Below are 12,474 nucleotides of genomic sequence, written 5' to 3'. Positions count from 1 at the left end.
CTTTATTACTGGAGAAGTAACTCAAGGTGGCAAACGTTCTTTATACTAGCAATAGCAATAGCAGTTAGACTTATATACCGCTTCATAGGGCTTTCAGCCCTCTCTAAGCGGTTTACAGAGTCAGCGTATCGCCCCCACAGTCTGGGTCCTCATTTCACCCACCTCGGAAGGATGGAAGGCCGAGTCAACCTTGAGCCGGTGAGATTAGAACCGCCGAACTGCAGATAACAGTCAGCTGAAGTGGCCTGCGGTACTGCACCCTAACCACTGCGCCACCTCGGCTCCACATACTTCCCCTGTTTCCCCCACAATCACAATCTTGGGAGGTGGGTTGGGTCGAGATGGAGCCACGATGGCAAACCAATGGGACGCATGCCAAAGATGGCACGCACAACCCTCTCTGTGGACATCCATGCCATCACCAGCTAGTTTCCAGGGTGCGCATGCATGCCAGCCAGCTGGTTTTTCCACACACCTGAATATAGGGAACTCAAAGACCAGCTAGTTAGTGCGTATGCGCCAGGGGTTGGTTCCGGCTTCTACTGCTGGTTCGCTCAGGGACATGCTTGATGCGCGCTATGCGTGCATGCACAGTAGGTAAAAAAATGCTTCTGCCCATGGGCAGAAGCACAAAACAAGATGGCGCCGTTTATAGCGCCGCTGATAGAACCAATTCAGGGGCGTGGCCAGCTGATGTTACTACCTATTCGGCCGAACTGGTAGGAACCGGTAGAAACCGACCTCTGGTATGCGCACGCCAACCATCTAGTCTTCACATGCACTGGAGCACTGGAAAACCGAAGACCAGCTGGCTGGTCCTGTATGCGCATGCGCGCATGTTCAGGTTTGGGCGCTCAGTGCCGAAAACATGCATTATTACTGAGATAGAGTGACTGGATCCTAAGTCACCCAGCCAGCTTTCCTGAATAAGGCGGGATTTGAATTCACCAATCTGGTGATTGGCCCAGGGTTTCATACCTAAGGCGGATTTAGAACTCTCAGTCTCCTGGTGATTGGCCCAAAGTCACCCAGCTGGGTTTCCTGCCTAAGGCGGGACTAGAACTCATAGTCTCTTAGTGATTGGCTCACAGTCCCTCCCCCCCCCCAGCTGGTCTTTCTAGCTAAGGCAGGAGTAGAACTCACAGCCGCCTCGTTTCGAGGCTGGCACCCTCACCACTAGGCCAAACTGCCCGTCATTCCGAATGAGAAGGGACAAAAAGGACCACCAAAGTGATGACAAGGAAAGATGACAGCCATTGGTGTAAGTGCAGTCAAGACACAGATGATGGCTGGGAGGAGATCCACAAACAGAAGGAACCCCCAGTCAGGCCTTCAGAAAACCAGCGCTAGTTGGCCTCCCTTGCCAAGTTAATGCTGCCTTGGTTGAACTCATGAACCAAAGGAAGTTTCCATGTGATATAACAATTCTTCTTCTTCTCCTTCTTCTTCTCCTTCTTCTTCTTCTTCTTCTTCTTCTTCTTCTTCTTCTTCTTCTTCTTCTTCTTCTTCTTCTTCTTCTTCTTCTTCTCCTCCTCCTCCTCTTCTTCTCCTCCTCCTCCCCGCCCCCTTCCTCCTTCCCTTCTCCTTCCTCCTCCTCCATTTCTTCTTCTTCTTCTTCTTCTTCTTCTTCTTCTTCTTCTTCTTCTTCTTCTTCTTCTTCTTCTTCTTCTTCTTCTTCTTCTTCTCCTCCTCCTCCTCCTCCTCCTCCTCCTCCTTCTCCTCCTCCTCCTCTTTCTCCTTCTATTTCTTCTTCTCCTCCTCTTTCTCCTTCTATTTCTTCTTCTCCTCCTCCTCCTCCTTCTGCTTCTACTTGTCTTCCTCCTCCTCCCTTCTTTTCCTCCTTCTCTCCTCTCCTTTCTCCTCCTCCTCCTTTCCTTGTCCTTTCCTCCTCCTCCTTCTCCTCCTCCTTCTGCTTCTACTTCTCTTCCTCCTCCTCCTCCCTTCTTCCTGTTCCTTCTCCTCCTTCTCTCCTCTCCTTTCTTCTCCTCCCCCTTTCCTTGTCCTTTCCTCCTCGTCTTTTCCTCCTCCCTCTTCTCCTCCCTCCCCTCTCCCTCCTCCTCCTCTTGCCCTTTCCTTGTCCTTTCCTCCTCCTGCTTCTTTCTTCTCTTCCTCCTCCTTTTCCTCCTCCTTCTCCCCCTCCTTCTTCCTCCTTCTCCTCCCTCTTCTTTTTCCTCTTCTTCCTTCTCCTATTGCTCCCTCTTCCTCCTCCTTTTTTTCCTCCGTAGTGGTTTACATTCTCATTGCTGCTGGTACCATCATAATGCTGGTTGGCTTCTTGGGATGCTGCGGAGCCATACAGGAGTCGCAGTGTATGCTTGGCTTGGTAAGTCTTCCCACATGCATACACAAACATACTGGGGTGAGAAAGTTGGACCCTTTCACTCCTCGAGCCTTCGCATTTTTCCGCCAGTCTAAATAGAGCCTAGGAAACATGTTTAATTCATGACGCATGGGCCAGAGAGGCTCCAAACACAGCGAATGGGGATTTTGTTTGTGCCACAGAATGGGTTCCTATTTGCATAGCATTTCCCTGCGTTTCAGCAGAAAGTTCTTTTGCAAAGAGCTTCATGGGCGCCTCAAATATCCCTGTATTTTGCTACCAAATATAAATGCCAATATGTATATGAGTAAATGCTTTTTAAACTACCTTGTTTTCAAATTGAAAGCAGGCTTGGTTGTGCATCTTAGTTTATGTTTGGATGAGGTTTCAGATGCAGATAATACATACCGTATTTTTTGGAGTGTAAGACGCACCGGAGTATAAGATGCACCAAGGTTTTGAAGAGGTAAATTTAAAAAAAAAAGTTTTTGCACTCTGCAAATCTCCCCAAAATGGCCCGTTTTTTGGGAAAACGGGCCTGTTTTTTTTTCCAAAAAGTCTGATCTTGGCCCAGATGATTTTAGAGAGGGAGGGAGGGAGGGAGAGAGAGAGAGAGAGAAAGAGAGATCAATTTGGAAGCTCAGATCCAGGTGGAGACTTTGAAAAAGAAAAGTAAGCTTTCCCTGCTTGAGTTTAGTTTAGTTTAGTTTATTAGGCTTACAATAAAAAGGGAGGGGGGATAAATAAGACAATACAACAATTAAAAATTACACCAACATTCATAATTGAAGTGGAGCTGGATGCTTCAACAGGAAAAAAAGACGAAACCTGAGAAAAGATAAACACAAAATCCTGAAGGTGCTTTTTTTCAAGAAGAAACTGGACTTTCTGTTTTTTCTTTGAAGATGCTTCACTTCTCATCCAAGGAGCTTCTTCCGTTCTGACTGGACGGTGGGGGAACGGAAGGATTTAAATTCCTTGCAAGCAGCTGGTCATTTGCATTCTCTTTAGATAGTCGTTGAGGCCACCTGGAGGTTTGTCTGTGTTCCCAGGGTTACCTGACTAGACCAGAAAAATTGCAGACTACAGGAACTATTTGTGCCGAACTGCAGCTAGAAGTAGCCTGTAGTACTGCACTCTTAACCACGGCGCCACCACAGCTCTCAAACCTCCAGGTGGCCTCAACAACCCTCTAAAAGAATGCAAATAACCAGCTGTTGGCAAGGAATATAAATCCTTCCATTCCCCACCATCCAGTAAAATCTGAAGAAGCTTCTTGGATGAGAAGAGAAACGTCTTAAAAGAAACAAACGAACCAGAAAGTCCAGATGCCTTGTGAAAAAGCACCTTTGGGACAACCGTGACTTGGATGACTGAAAATCTCCATAGATAAAGACAAAAGTTTCCCATCTTTTGTTTTTCACCAGTGCGACCATTAAGAGGAGTTGCATCAACTCCCTTCCACCCCCAAGCCTCCAAAGCAGGGGTGTCAAACTCAATTACATTGAGGACCGGATCAGGGTTGTCTTTGACCTTTGAGCAGCACAAGGCCGAATCCTCACCCCGATAAACCCCTTTTATTTCATTGACAGTGAATTCCTCTCCAGCAAAGTCTTTCCTCTCCCACAGTCTTTCAAGATAGTTCACAATTACTGGCCTTTATCGGGCTTGGAGAGTAGCCAGGCCGATATCTTTCAGACGCCGCAATACTTGGCAAGAATGCACGAATGAACTAATGGTCTCCTGCAAACTCCACTCCTCTTTCGCTCCTCTTTTATTTCCTCTCGGAGGGGCCATTCACCGTCCACCTGTGGCTTTACTCCCAAGTCAACCCCTGTTTTTGAGGTGTTCCCTTCGTCTGGCAACTTTGCGCATGCACACACTGGGAACAGGCTCCAGCTGTACGTCTGCCTCACTGATGTCTGACTCTGCTGATAACAGGCATATGACTCTGGCCCCCTCTCTGCCTCTGACGCAGAGCCCTCATCAGAGCCTTCCCCAGACTCCAGGATTGGCCCATGTTCCTCCCAAACCTCCTCACTGTCCGAGTCTGCTACCAGCTCCTCTGACAGGCCACAACACCTAGAATGTTGCCAGGCCCGGAAACTTGTTAGTTGTGACCAAACTCCCTCAATGCCAAGAGAAAAAAACAACAACAGAAAATGCTTTCAAGGTCCTTAAAAAGGTGATGTGAAAGCCTCAGTGTCAAAGACCTCACCGTGAGGCTACCCTCAAAGTGTCCCCAAACAGTGGGGCCTAGAATCACAGAGCTGGAAGTTCCCTTGGAGGTCATCTAGTCCAACCCTCTGTCCAAGGCAGGAGGCCTTATTCCTCCCTATATGGCAGGACGTAAGTGTAACTCCCGGTCCTCAGCTCGGTGAATGGCTGCTATTTTAACGTCTCTTTTTAAGAGTCTCATTGATTCACAGAGTTTAGCTAAGCTTCTTTTCGTCAATTGCTTTTCTCTAACGGTTCTTAGAGTTGGTTGTTAGCCTTTTTATTTATTTATTTTTTTGCACCCTGCTCTGAATGTCTTTGGAAAGAAAGGCCACCTAAAAATGAAATGACGGTCTTTTCATCCTTACACGCCAAAATATTTACTTTCAGCCCATCTGGCTACACTGACAAGTAATTTGACTCATCCGTGAAGCCTTTACTTGTGTAGCTGAGACAAAACACACAAAGTGCATTCAGTGTTAAATGTACCCGGGGAACTGTAAGGCGGTTAAGTAATATTTCTGCATTGCTCCAAAGTCTTCAGTCATGTCTACAAATGTCTCTTTGTCTCCCTTGTTCTTCCTTAGTTTTTCACCTTCCTTCTCGTCATTTTTGCTCTTGAAGTAGCAGCTGCCATCTTGGGATTTTCCAACAAAGAAAAGGTAGGAGAACTTTCAAATACGTGTCCTTCAGAAATTTATACAATACAGTACAATACAATAGCAGAGTTGGAAGGGACCTTGGAGGTCTTCTAGTCCAACCCCCTGCCTAGGCAGGAAACCCTATACCGTTTCAGACAAATGGCTATCCAACATCTTCTCAAAGACTTCCAGTGTTGGAGCATTTACAACTTCTGGAGGCAACTTCTGTTCCTCTGATTAATTGTTCTAACTGTCAGAAAATTTGGCAGCGTATCCTCGTGGCTGGGGAGGGGTGAGGAGCCACTGTTCAAATCAGTGGTGGGTTTCACTCTGTGGGTGTGGCCTCCTTTGTGGGAGTGGCTTGCCAGCCATGTGACCTGGTGGGAGTGGCTTAATGGCCATGTGTTTTCTCTCTCTCTCTCTCTCTCTCTCCCCCTTTTTTCTTTTTTTCTTTCATCTGTCTCTCACTTTTTCTTTCTTTTTTTCTTCCTTTCTTTCTCTTTCTCTTTCCCTCTCTGTGTGAGTCTGTCTGTGTGTTTGTGTGTGAGTGGTGGGTTTCAAAATTTTTTGGAACCTCTTCTGTAGGTGTGGCTTCCAGTGATGGAGCACCCACAGCTTCTGACGGCAAGCTGTTAATTGTTCTTGCTGTCCAATGTAACCAGGAGTGAAATGCTACTGGTTCGGGTCGATTCATCTGAACTTGTAGTAAAAAAAAAAGTTCCGACAATCAGCTGTGCTGTGCGATGGAAGGAACTTTTTTTTTTAGCATTTGGGGTCTGTTTTTGCTCCCAGTAGGCTTCCCTGAGGCCTGATAGGCCAAAAATGAAGGTGGGGAGGGTGTTGCGAAAGAAAGGAAGGGAGGGAGGAAGGAAGGAAGGAAGAAAGAAAGAAAGAAGAAAGAAGGGGGAGAGAGGGATGGGAGAAAGAAAGAAAGAAAGAGGTAGGTATGGGAGAAAGAGAGGGGGGAGGGAGGGATGGGAGAAAGAAAGAAAGATAGATAGAAAGAAAGAAAGAAGAAAAAAGAAAGAAGGAAAGAAAGAAAAGAAGAATGGAGGGATGGGAGAAAAAAAAGGGAGAGAGAAATAGAGAGAGAGGAAATAAAGAAAGAAAGAGAGGGATGGAAAAAGGAGAGGGAGGAAGAACCTCAAACCTGACACTAGACACAGCTTCAGAGGATAGCTTGAAAGAACACAGCAATCCAGGGCTGGAAGGGACCTGGAGGTCATCTAATCCAACCCCCTGCTCCAGCAAGACATTGTTAAAGTGAATTTCTGCCTTTTGACCCACCCCGTCACATGACTACACAGCCATGTCCACCCAGTCACATGACCCCCACCAAGCCACGGCCACAGAACCATTGGGGGAAAAATTAGATTTCACCACTGGATGTAACCCTGAGGATGTTACCTAGTGTGGTAATGAAACGTCTGTGAGAAAACAATCAAGGTCACAGAGCGCCAAGGACCCCTCGTTGCAACCCTGCGCTATAAACCTTCTCCTTTATCTTCTCTTTTGTCAGGTCCCTGAAGAAGTAAAGAAATTGTACAATTCCTTATTTGAGCAACGGAAGGAAGAGAAAGCGAGAGAGAGTCTAAAGTTGTTCCACGAGGCAGTAAGTTTTATATTTGATCGGTGTCTTTCATCTTAATTCTGGGAAGGGCGTTTCTTAGAGAAGCAGCTTCAAGGGAAGGCCGGTCTCTAATCCCTAGTCTTGTGGCCTGCCAGAATTCAAATAGAGCTCCAAACGAACAAACGAATCACGCAACCAGCTGACCCCATTGGCACACAAAACATTTATAAGTTATAAGAGGAACGGGGCCAGTAAATCCTTGTTCTGTCCTCACTATTTGCAGCTCAACAGGCAGCTAAACCCACCTATCCTCCCATGAAACAGACCATGTGTGTAGATCTGAATGCTTTATTGAAAGAACAGGATGCGGTGAAACTGGGGAAAACAGGGATACATACAATGGGAACCAGATACAAGATACCGTATTCTTCAGAGTATAAGACGCACTCTTTTCCCTCAAAAAAGAGGCTGAAAATCTGGGTGCGTCTTATACACTGAATACAGCATTTTTTGCCTCCCGAAATCCCGCCCCCTCCATTAAAATGGCCATGCAGAGCCTGTAGAAGGCTTTTAGAGTGCTCCTGGGGGCTGGGGAGGGCAGAAGTGAGTGAAAAACAGGCTGATTTTTGCTCAATGTTGCCTCCCCAGGCCCTAGGGGTATTCTATAAGCCTCCCAAAGGCAATGTATGCAAAAAAATTTGACAAAGCAGGCCAGTTTTCGTGAAAAACGGGCCATTTTGGGGAGGTTTGCAAAACTTTTTTTAAAAAATTTGCCTCTTCAAAACCTTGGTGCGTCTTATACTCCAGTGCGTCTTATACTCCAAAAAAAAATACGGTAGGCAGTATTGGGTTACTGTTGAACATAACCGTCAATAAATACAAGCAATTTAAATCTCACCATGTTCTGTATGTGGGATGTGGGTTTGTCCTTGAATGACCATTTGCCACAAATTAAGATGGATTCTTCTTTGTCCTTCTCCCTCCTCCAATGCTAAAGGAAATGGAGTCTGGCTTCCCAGCATGCACTTGGTTTGAGACCACCGGTTGATGGGTAAAGGGGTCAGCTTCAAACAATATAATTGGTGTTTGTCTCTCTCCAGCCACTAGATGGGGCTAGAGAGCAACAGCAGTATATAAAAGTTATCTGCTGGGACATGACAATCCTGCTGATGACGTTACCTAGACTGGTAACGAAATGTTCAGAAACTAAATTTAAACAAGCTTGGGGAGCAAACCACTGCTAAAAACTACTCTTGTGTTTCTTTTTGCTATAGTTTAATTGTTGTGGTAAGACTGGCGTTCGCGAATCTGATTATGCAGATACCTGTCCTGAAAACACGGAGGTACGTATCGGGGCGGGGAGTGCAAATTTGTATTTTGCCTTACGCATATCATGTATGCTCGGATTATTTTTTTTGTGTTTTGTTTAGAGAAACAAATTATATCTTGGGTTTCTGTCGGGTTAGATGGTTTAAGGATCTGAGTTCTAATCCCGCTTCCCAAAACCATCGAGATCTCTGTGCGTGGAAGAACAAGGGCGGTTGGGAATGAAAGTTTCGTCGCAATTTGTAAGAATTGTAAGCGAGGGTTCGCAAACAGAAGGGGGAAGGTTTAACTTCCACTTTCCCCCAAATAATCTTATCTATTCCAAGGGGATCTTCCACTACCCCGTCCCCTCCTGAGGTTTGTTGTCATTCTGAGGATGAAAATGCTCAGAACGGAGTCTGGGTGGGAAGGGCCAGTTCTTCCATCTTTAGATGCAAATGTGGCGATTGGGAGTTTTGTACCGAAGTCCAGTCTGGGAGAGCGAAAGAGAGATGATAGGTAAATGTTTAAGTGATCCGCTTCGTTCTGGATGGGTCAGACCCGGGGGTGGATTCCTGAACCGGTTAGTACTGGTTCGCTGTGCAAGGGCTTTGCATGCGGGCACGCCAACCGCCCATTGCTTGCACACGCACATTTGACTAAAAATTGCTCTGTGCATGCAGAGCAGAAGGCACCAGAGAACTGGTTCAGGGCCGTGTCAGGCCTGTGTCACTGTCGGTTCTGCGAACCAGGCCTGAATTCCACTACCCGTTCGGCCAAACCGGGCCGAACCGGCAGCAACCCACCTCTGGTTGGATCCCACCTTGCCCGCCGGTTCTGCTTGGGCACTGAGCTTCCAAAGGATTCAGGGGAATTGGGACAGGCCGACCTCAAGGAGTTCCTCTGAAGATTTAGCTGGAGTGCTTTGCCTGCAAAAGGTGTCTGTAGGGGTATAATATGTTACTCTTCAAATGCTTGAGAGGATAGCGCTGAGACTTAGCACTTAGACTTATATACCACTTCACGGTACTTTTACAGCCCTCTCTAAGTGGTTGACAGAGTCAGCCTATTTGCCCCCAACAATCTGGGTCCTCATTTTACCCACTTCGGAAGGACGGAAGGATGAGTCAACCTTGAGCCTGGTGAGATTTCAACTGCCAAATTGCAGGCAGCTGGCAGACAGCAGAAGTAGCCTGCAGTACCCGCACTCTAACCACTGCGCCACCGTGGCTCATGGATACCATGTAGAAAAAAGTCAAGAGTCAAAAGTCTCTTTCCTATTGTTCGCTCTTTCTCTTACTTACTTCCCCCCCTCTCTCTTTCTGTCTCTGTCTCTCTTTCTCTCTCATTTTCTTCCCTATGTTTCTTTTTCTCTCTTACTCCCCTTCTGTCCTTCTCTTTCTTTTTCTCTCTTTCTCTCCTTGTCTTCCCTATTATTCTCTCTCCATTTCTCTTACTCATTTTCTGTCTTCCTCTTTCTTTTCTTTCTTTCTTTCTTTCTTTCTTTCTCTTTCTATTTGTCTCTGTCTCTCTTTCTCTCTCCCTCTCTTAATCACCTTCTGTCCTTCTCTTTCTTTCTTTCTTTCTCTTTCTATTTGTCTCTCCCTCTCTTTCTCTCTCCCTCTTTTACTCACCTTCTGTCCTTCTCTTTCTTTCTTTCTTTCTTTCTTTCTTTCTTTCTTTCTTTCTTTCTTTCTTGTTCTCTCTGTCTCTCTTTCTCACTCTCTCTGTCTCTGTCTCTTTTTCAATTCAGAATGCAGGAGCAGAATGATTTATTTAAATGCAGCCGGAGCACAGAACTCTTGAGCAAGAGTATTACAAAAATGTCATCCAAAATATTTTGAGTATGCAATTAAATCAAAGGATATAATTCTTTTTAGCTCCAGTCGTGCCCTAAAGCTATTGATAGCTTCTTCAAAAACAAGATGAACTTGATTGCAGCCGTTGGCATTGGAATTGCTGTGGTGATGGTAGGTTATGAATGTTGGATCCTGACTTAATGACAAATGAGGCATTTGTTTTATGAAATATGTAAATTGACCAAGTGGAAGACTAAAAACATCAACTGTTGATGGGCACCATGCCTTCCTCATAAGGTTCGTGGAAGAACATTGGGTCCTACCTAACAAAATGAAATTCAACACATCCTGTTTCCCTGAAAATAAGACCTCCCCAGATAATAAGCCCAATCGGGCTTTTGAGCGCATGGGCTAAAATAAGCCCTCCCCCCAAAATAAGCCCTCCCCAAAAATATTGCAAAACAGCAACAGCCATGAGGTGACCACGCTCACTGCCTCCTGCACCTCAAAAATAATAAGACCTCCCCAAAAATAAGGCCAAGTGCTTATTTTGGAGGTCAAAAGAAAATAAGACCCTGTCTTATTTTTGGGGAAACACAGTAGATAAAAGTAAGGTTTTACACTGAGGCAAGAAAAAACCCCAACTTTATAGCCATAAACCAGGTGACACCTGGCTTAATCCCAGCAATTGTGAGAGGGATCTTGGAATCGTAGTAGACAATCATTTAAATATGAGCCAGCAGTGTGCGGCAGTGGCCCAAAAAAGCAGCCTTCAATTATATTTAGGATTATTTATTTATTTTATTTATAAAATTTATTGGCTCTCTATCTTAGTACAGAGTAGTTCTGGTCATCTTACAAAAGAGAAGGGAAGGGAAGGAGAGGGGGAAAGAGGAAGATAGAAGAAAGAAAGAAAGAAAGAAAGAAAGAAAGAAGAAAGAAAAGAAAGAAAGAAAGAAAGAAGAAAGAAAGAAAGAAAGAAAGAGTGAGAGGGAGGGGAAAGAAGGAAGGAAGGAAGGAAAAAGGAAGGAATAGATAATACAATAAACAAGTTAATAGCAGCAAAACCTACTATAGTGTTTATTTTGCTGTTATTTTACCTTTTTAATGTTGTAAGCCACCGAGAGTTACCCTGTGCTAAGATAGGCGGCCAATGAATTTAATAAATAAAAAGAAAATAAGACAGCTATCATTCCTGCCCCAATCTTTCTCTTCATTAGGCCTAGACATACCTAGTTCCTAAATTCCTAGTTCCCCAAAAGACCCTGATTCTCTTTTCAGTTAGTTTATTAGTTCAATAGTTATGGTTCCATTTATTTTTAGACAGTATACTCTGCCAAAGAACTCTAAATATTTACTTTCAATTTTAAGGACCAAGTCTTGAAACGTTGAACTGGCTACTTAATGTTTACTAATATTTTGAATGTTGGATTTTCCCCCTTACCAGAGGGAGCCCCCTTGTGGAGTACTGTGAAGCCATTACCATGGCAACTCCACTGCGCTATACAGCAGAAGCCATTTTATGGCAGTACAGTAGAAGCCATTTTAAGTCACAACAGGCTGTATCGTAACAGAACACACACCCCAAGGGGTGTTAGGGGTGTCTTACCCCCACAGAATTTCTTTCCAGAGAGTAAGTCATCTGTGTACCAAGTTTGGTTGAAATATACACACACACATACATATTTTATTTCTTTTTCAGATCTTTGGTATGATCTTCAGCATGATTCTTTGCTGTGCTATCAGAAGAGACCGGGAGATGGTCTGAAGCCATTTTAGAGAGTCTCCTCCCTTCATCCAAAGAATCTCCAGTTATTAACTTTGCAATTTAAATAGCATTTCTAAAAAGTATATATTTTGTTTTTAAAGGCTTTATTTAGTTTGGATGTTCTTTTTTTTTTTTTGGCTCTGTAAGTTTATAAATCTTAAAAGGAATCTACTCTTGGAAAGATACTATATTTGTAAAGCTAAAGTCCTACCCACTTGTATATAAAGTTTTTTTTTTTTGTCTCTAAATTGACCGTCTTGCTTTCTGTAAGCTTAAAACTGGGATGTAATTTAAGTTGGAGAAATTTTCATACTTAATAAAGATTTAAGACCACGTTTTTGTAAAAGAAGTCTTTTATTAGCATACCATTTTAATCCGTTGGTTGGACTGGTTTTTCATGGTAAAGGTAAAGGTTCCCCTCACACATATGTGCTAGTCGTTCCTGACTCTAGGGGGCGGTGCTCATCTCTGTTTCAAAGCCAAAGAGCCAGCGCTGTCCAAAGACGTCTCCGTGGTCATGTGGCCGGCATGTCTAAACACTGAATGCGCACGGAACGTTGTTATCTTCCCACCAAAGGGGGTTTGTATTTTTCTACTTGCATTTTTACATTCTTTCAAACTGCTAGGTTGGCAGAAGCTGGGACAAGTAATGGGAGCTCACTCCATTATGCGGTGCTAGGGATTCAAACTACCAAACTGTTCAGGACCAGTAGTGGAAATTTTGAGTAGTTCAGAGAACCGGCAAATGCCACCTCTGGCTGGCCCCAGACTGGAGTGGGAATGGAGATTTTGCGGTATCCTTCCCCTGGAATGGGGAGGGATGGAGATTTTGCAGTATCTTCCCTGCCAGCCCC

General features: G+C 44.7%; 1 protein-coding gene across 1 annotated transcript in view; it reads left to right on the top strand.

Annotated features, from left to right (window-relative positions):
* CD9 (CD9 molecule) overlaps nucleotides 1-11,953 on the top strand; it is a 36,529-nt gene extending 24,576 nt beyond the window's left edge. The window contains exons 3-8 of the mRNA XM_032220499.1: nucleotides 2,226-2,323; nucleotides 5,125-5,199; nucleotides 6,698-6,790; nucleotides 8,023-8,091; nucleotides 9,934-10,023; nucleotides 11,555-11,953. Of these exons, the coding sequence (XP_032076390.1) occupies nucleotides 2,226-2,323; nucleotides 5,125-5,199; nucleotides 6,698-6,790; nucleotides 8,023-8,091; nucleotides 9,934-10,023; nucleotides 11,555-11,620 (491 nt within the window). The 3' untranslated portion in view covers nucleotides 11,621-11,953. The remainder of the gene's footprint in view (nucleotides 1-2,225; nucleotides 2,324-5,124; nucleotides 5,200-6,697; nucleotides 6,791-8,022; nucleotides 8,092-9,933; nucleotides 10,024-11,554) is intronic.
* Nucleotides 11,954-12,474: the final 521 nt, after the last annotated feature.

The sequence above is a fragment of the Thamnophis elegans genome, chromosome 7 (genome assembly GCF_009769535.1).
Source record: "Thamnophis elegans isolate rThaEle1 chromosome 7, rThaEle1.pri, whole genome shotgun sequence".
NCBI classification, from domain to species: Eukaryota; Metazoa; Chordata; class Lepidosauria; order Squamata; family Colubridae; genus Thamnophis; species Thamnophis elegans.
Note: the sequence above shows the minus strand (reverse complement) of the source record. Positions and strands in the feature narration are given on the sequence as shown.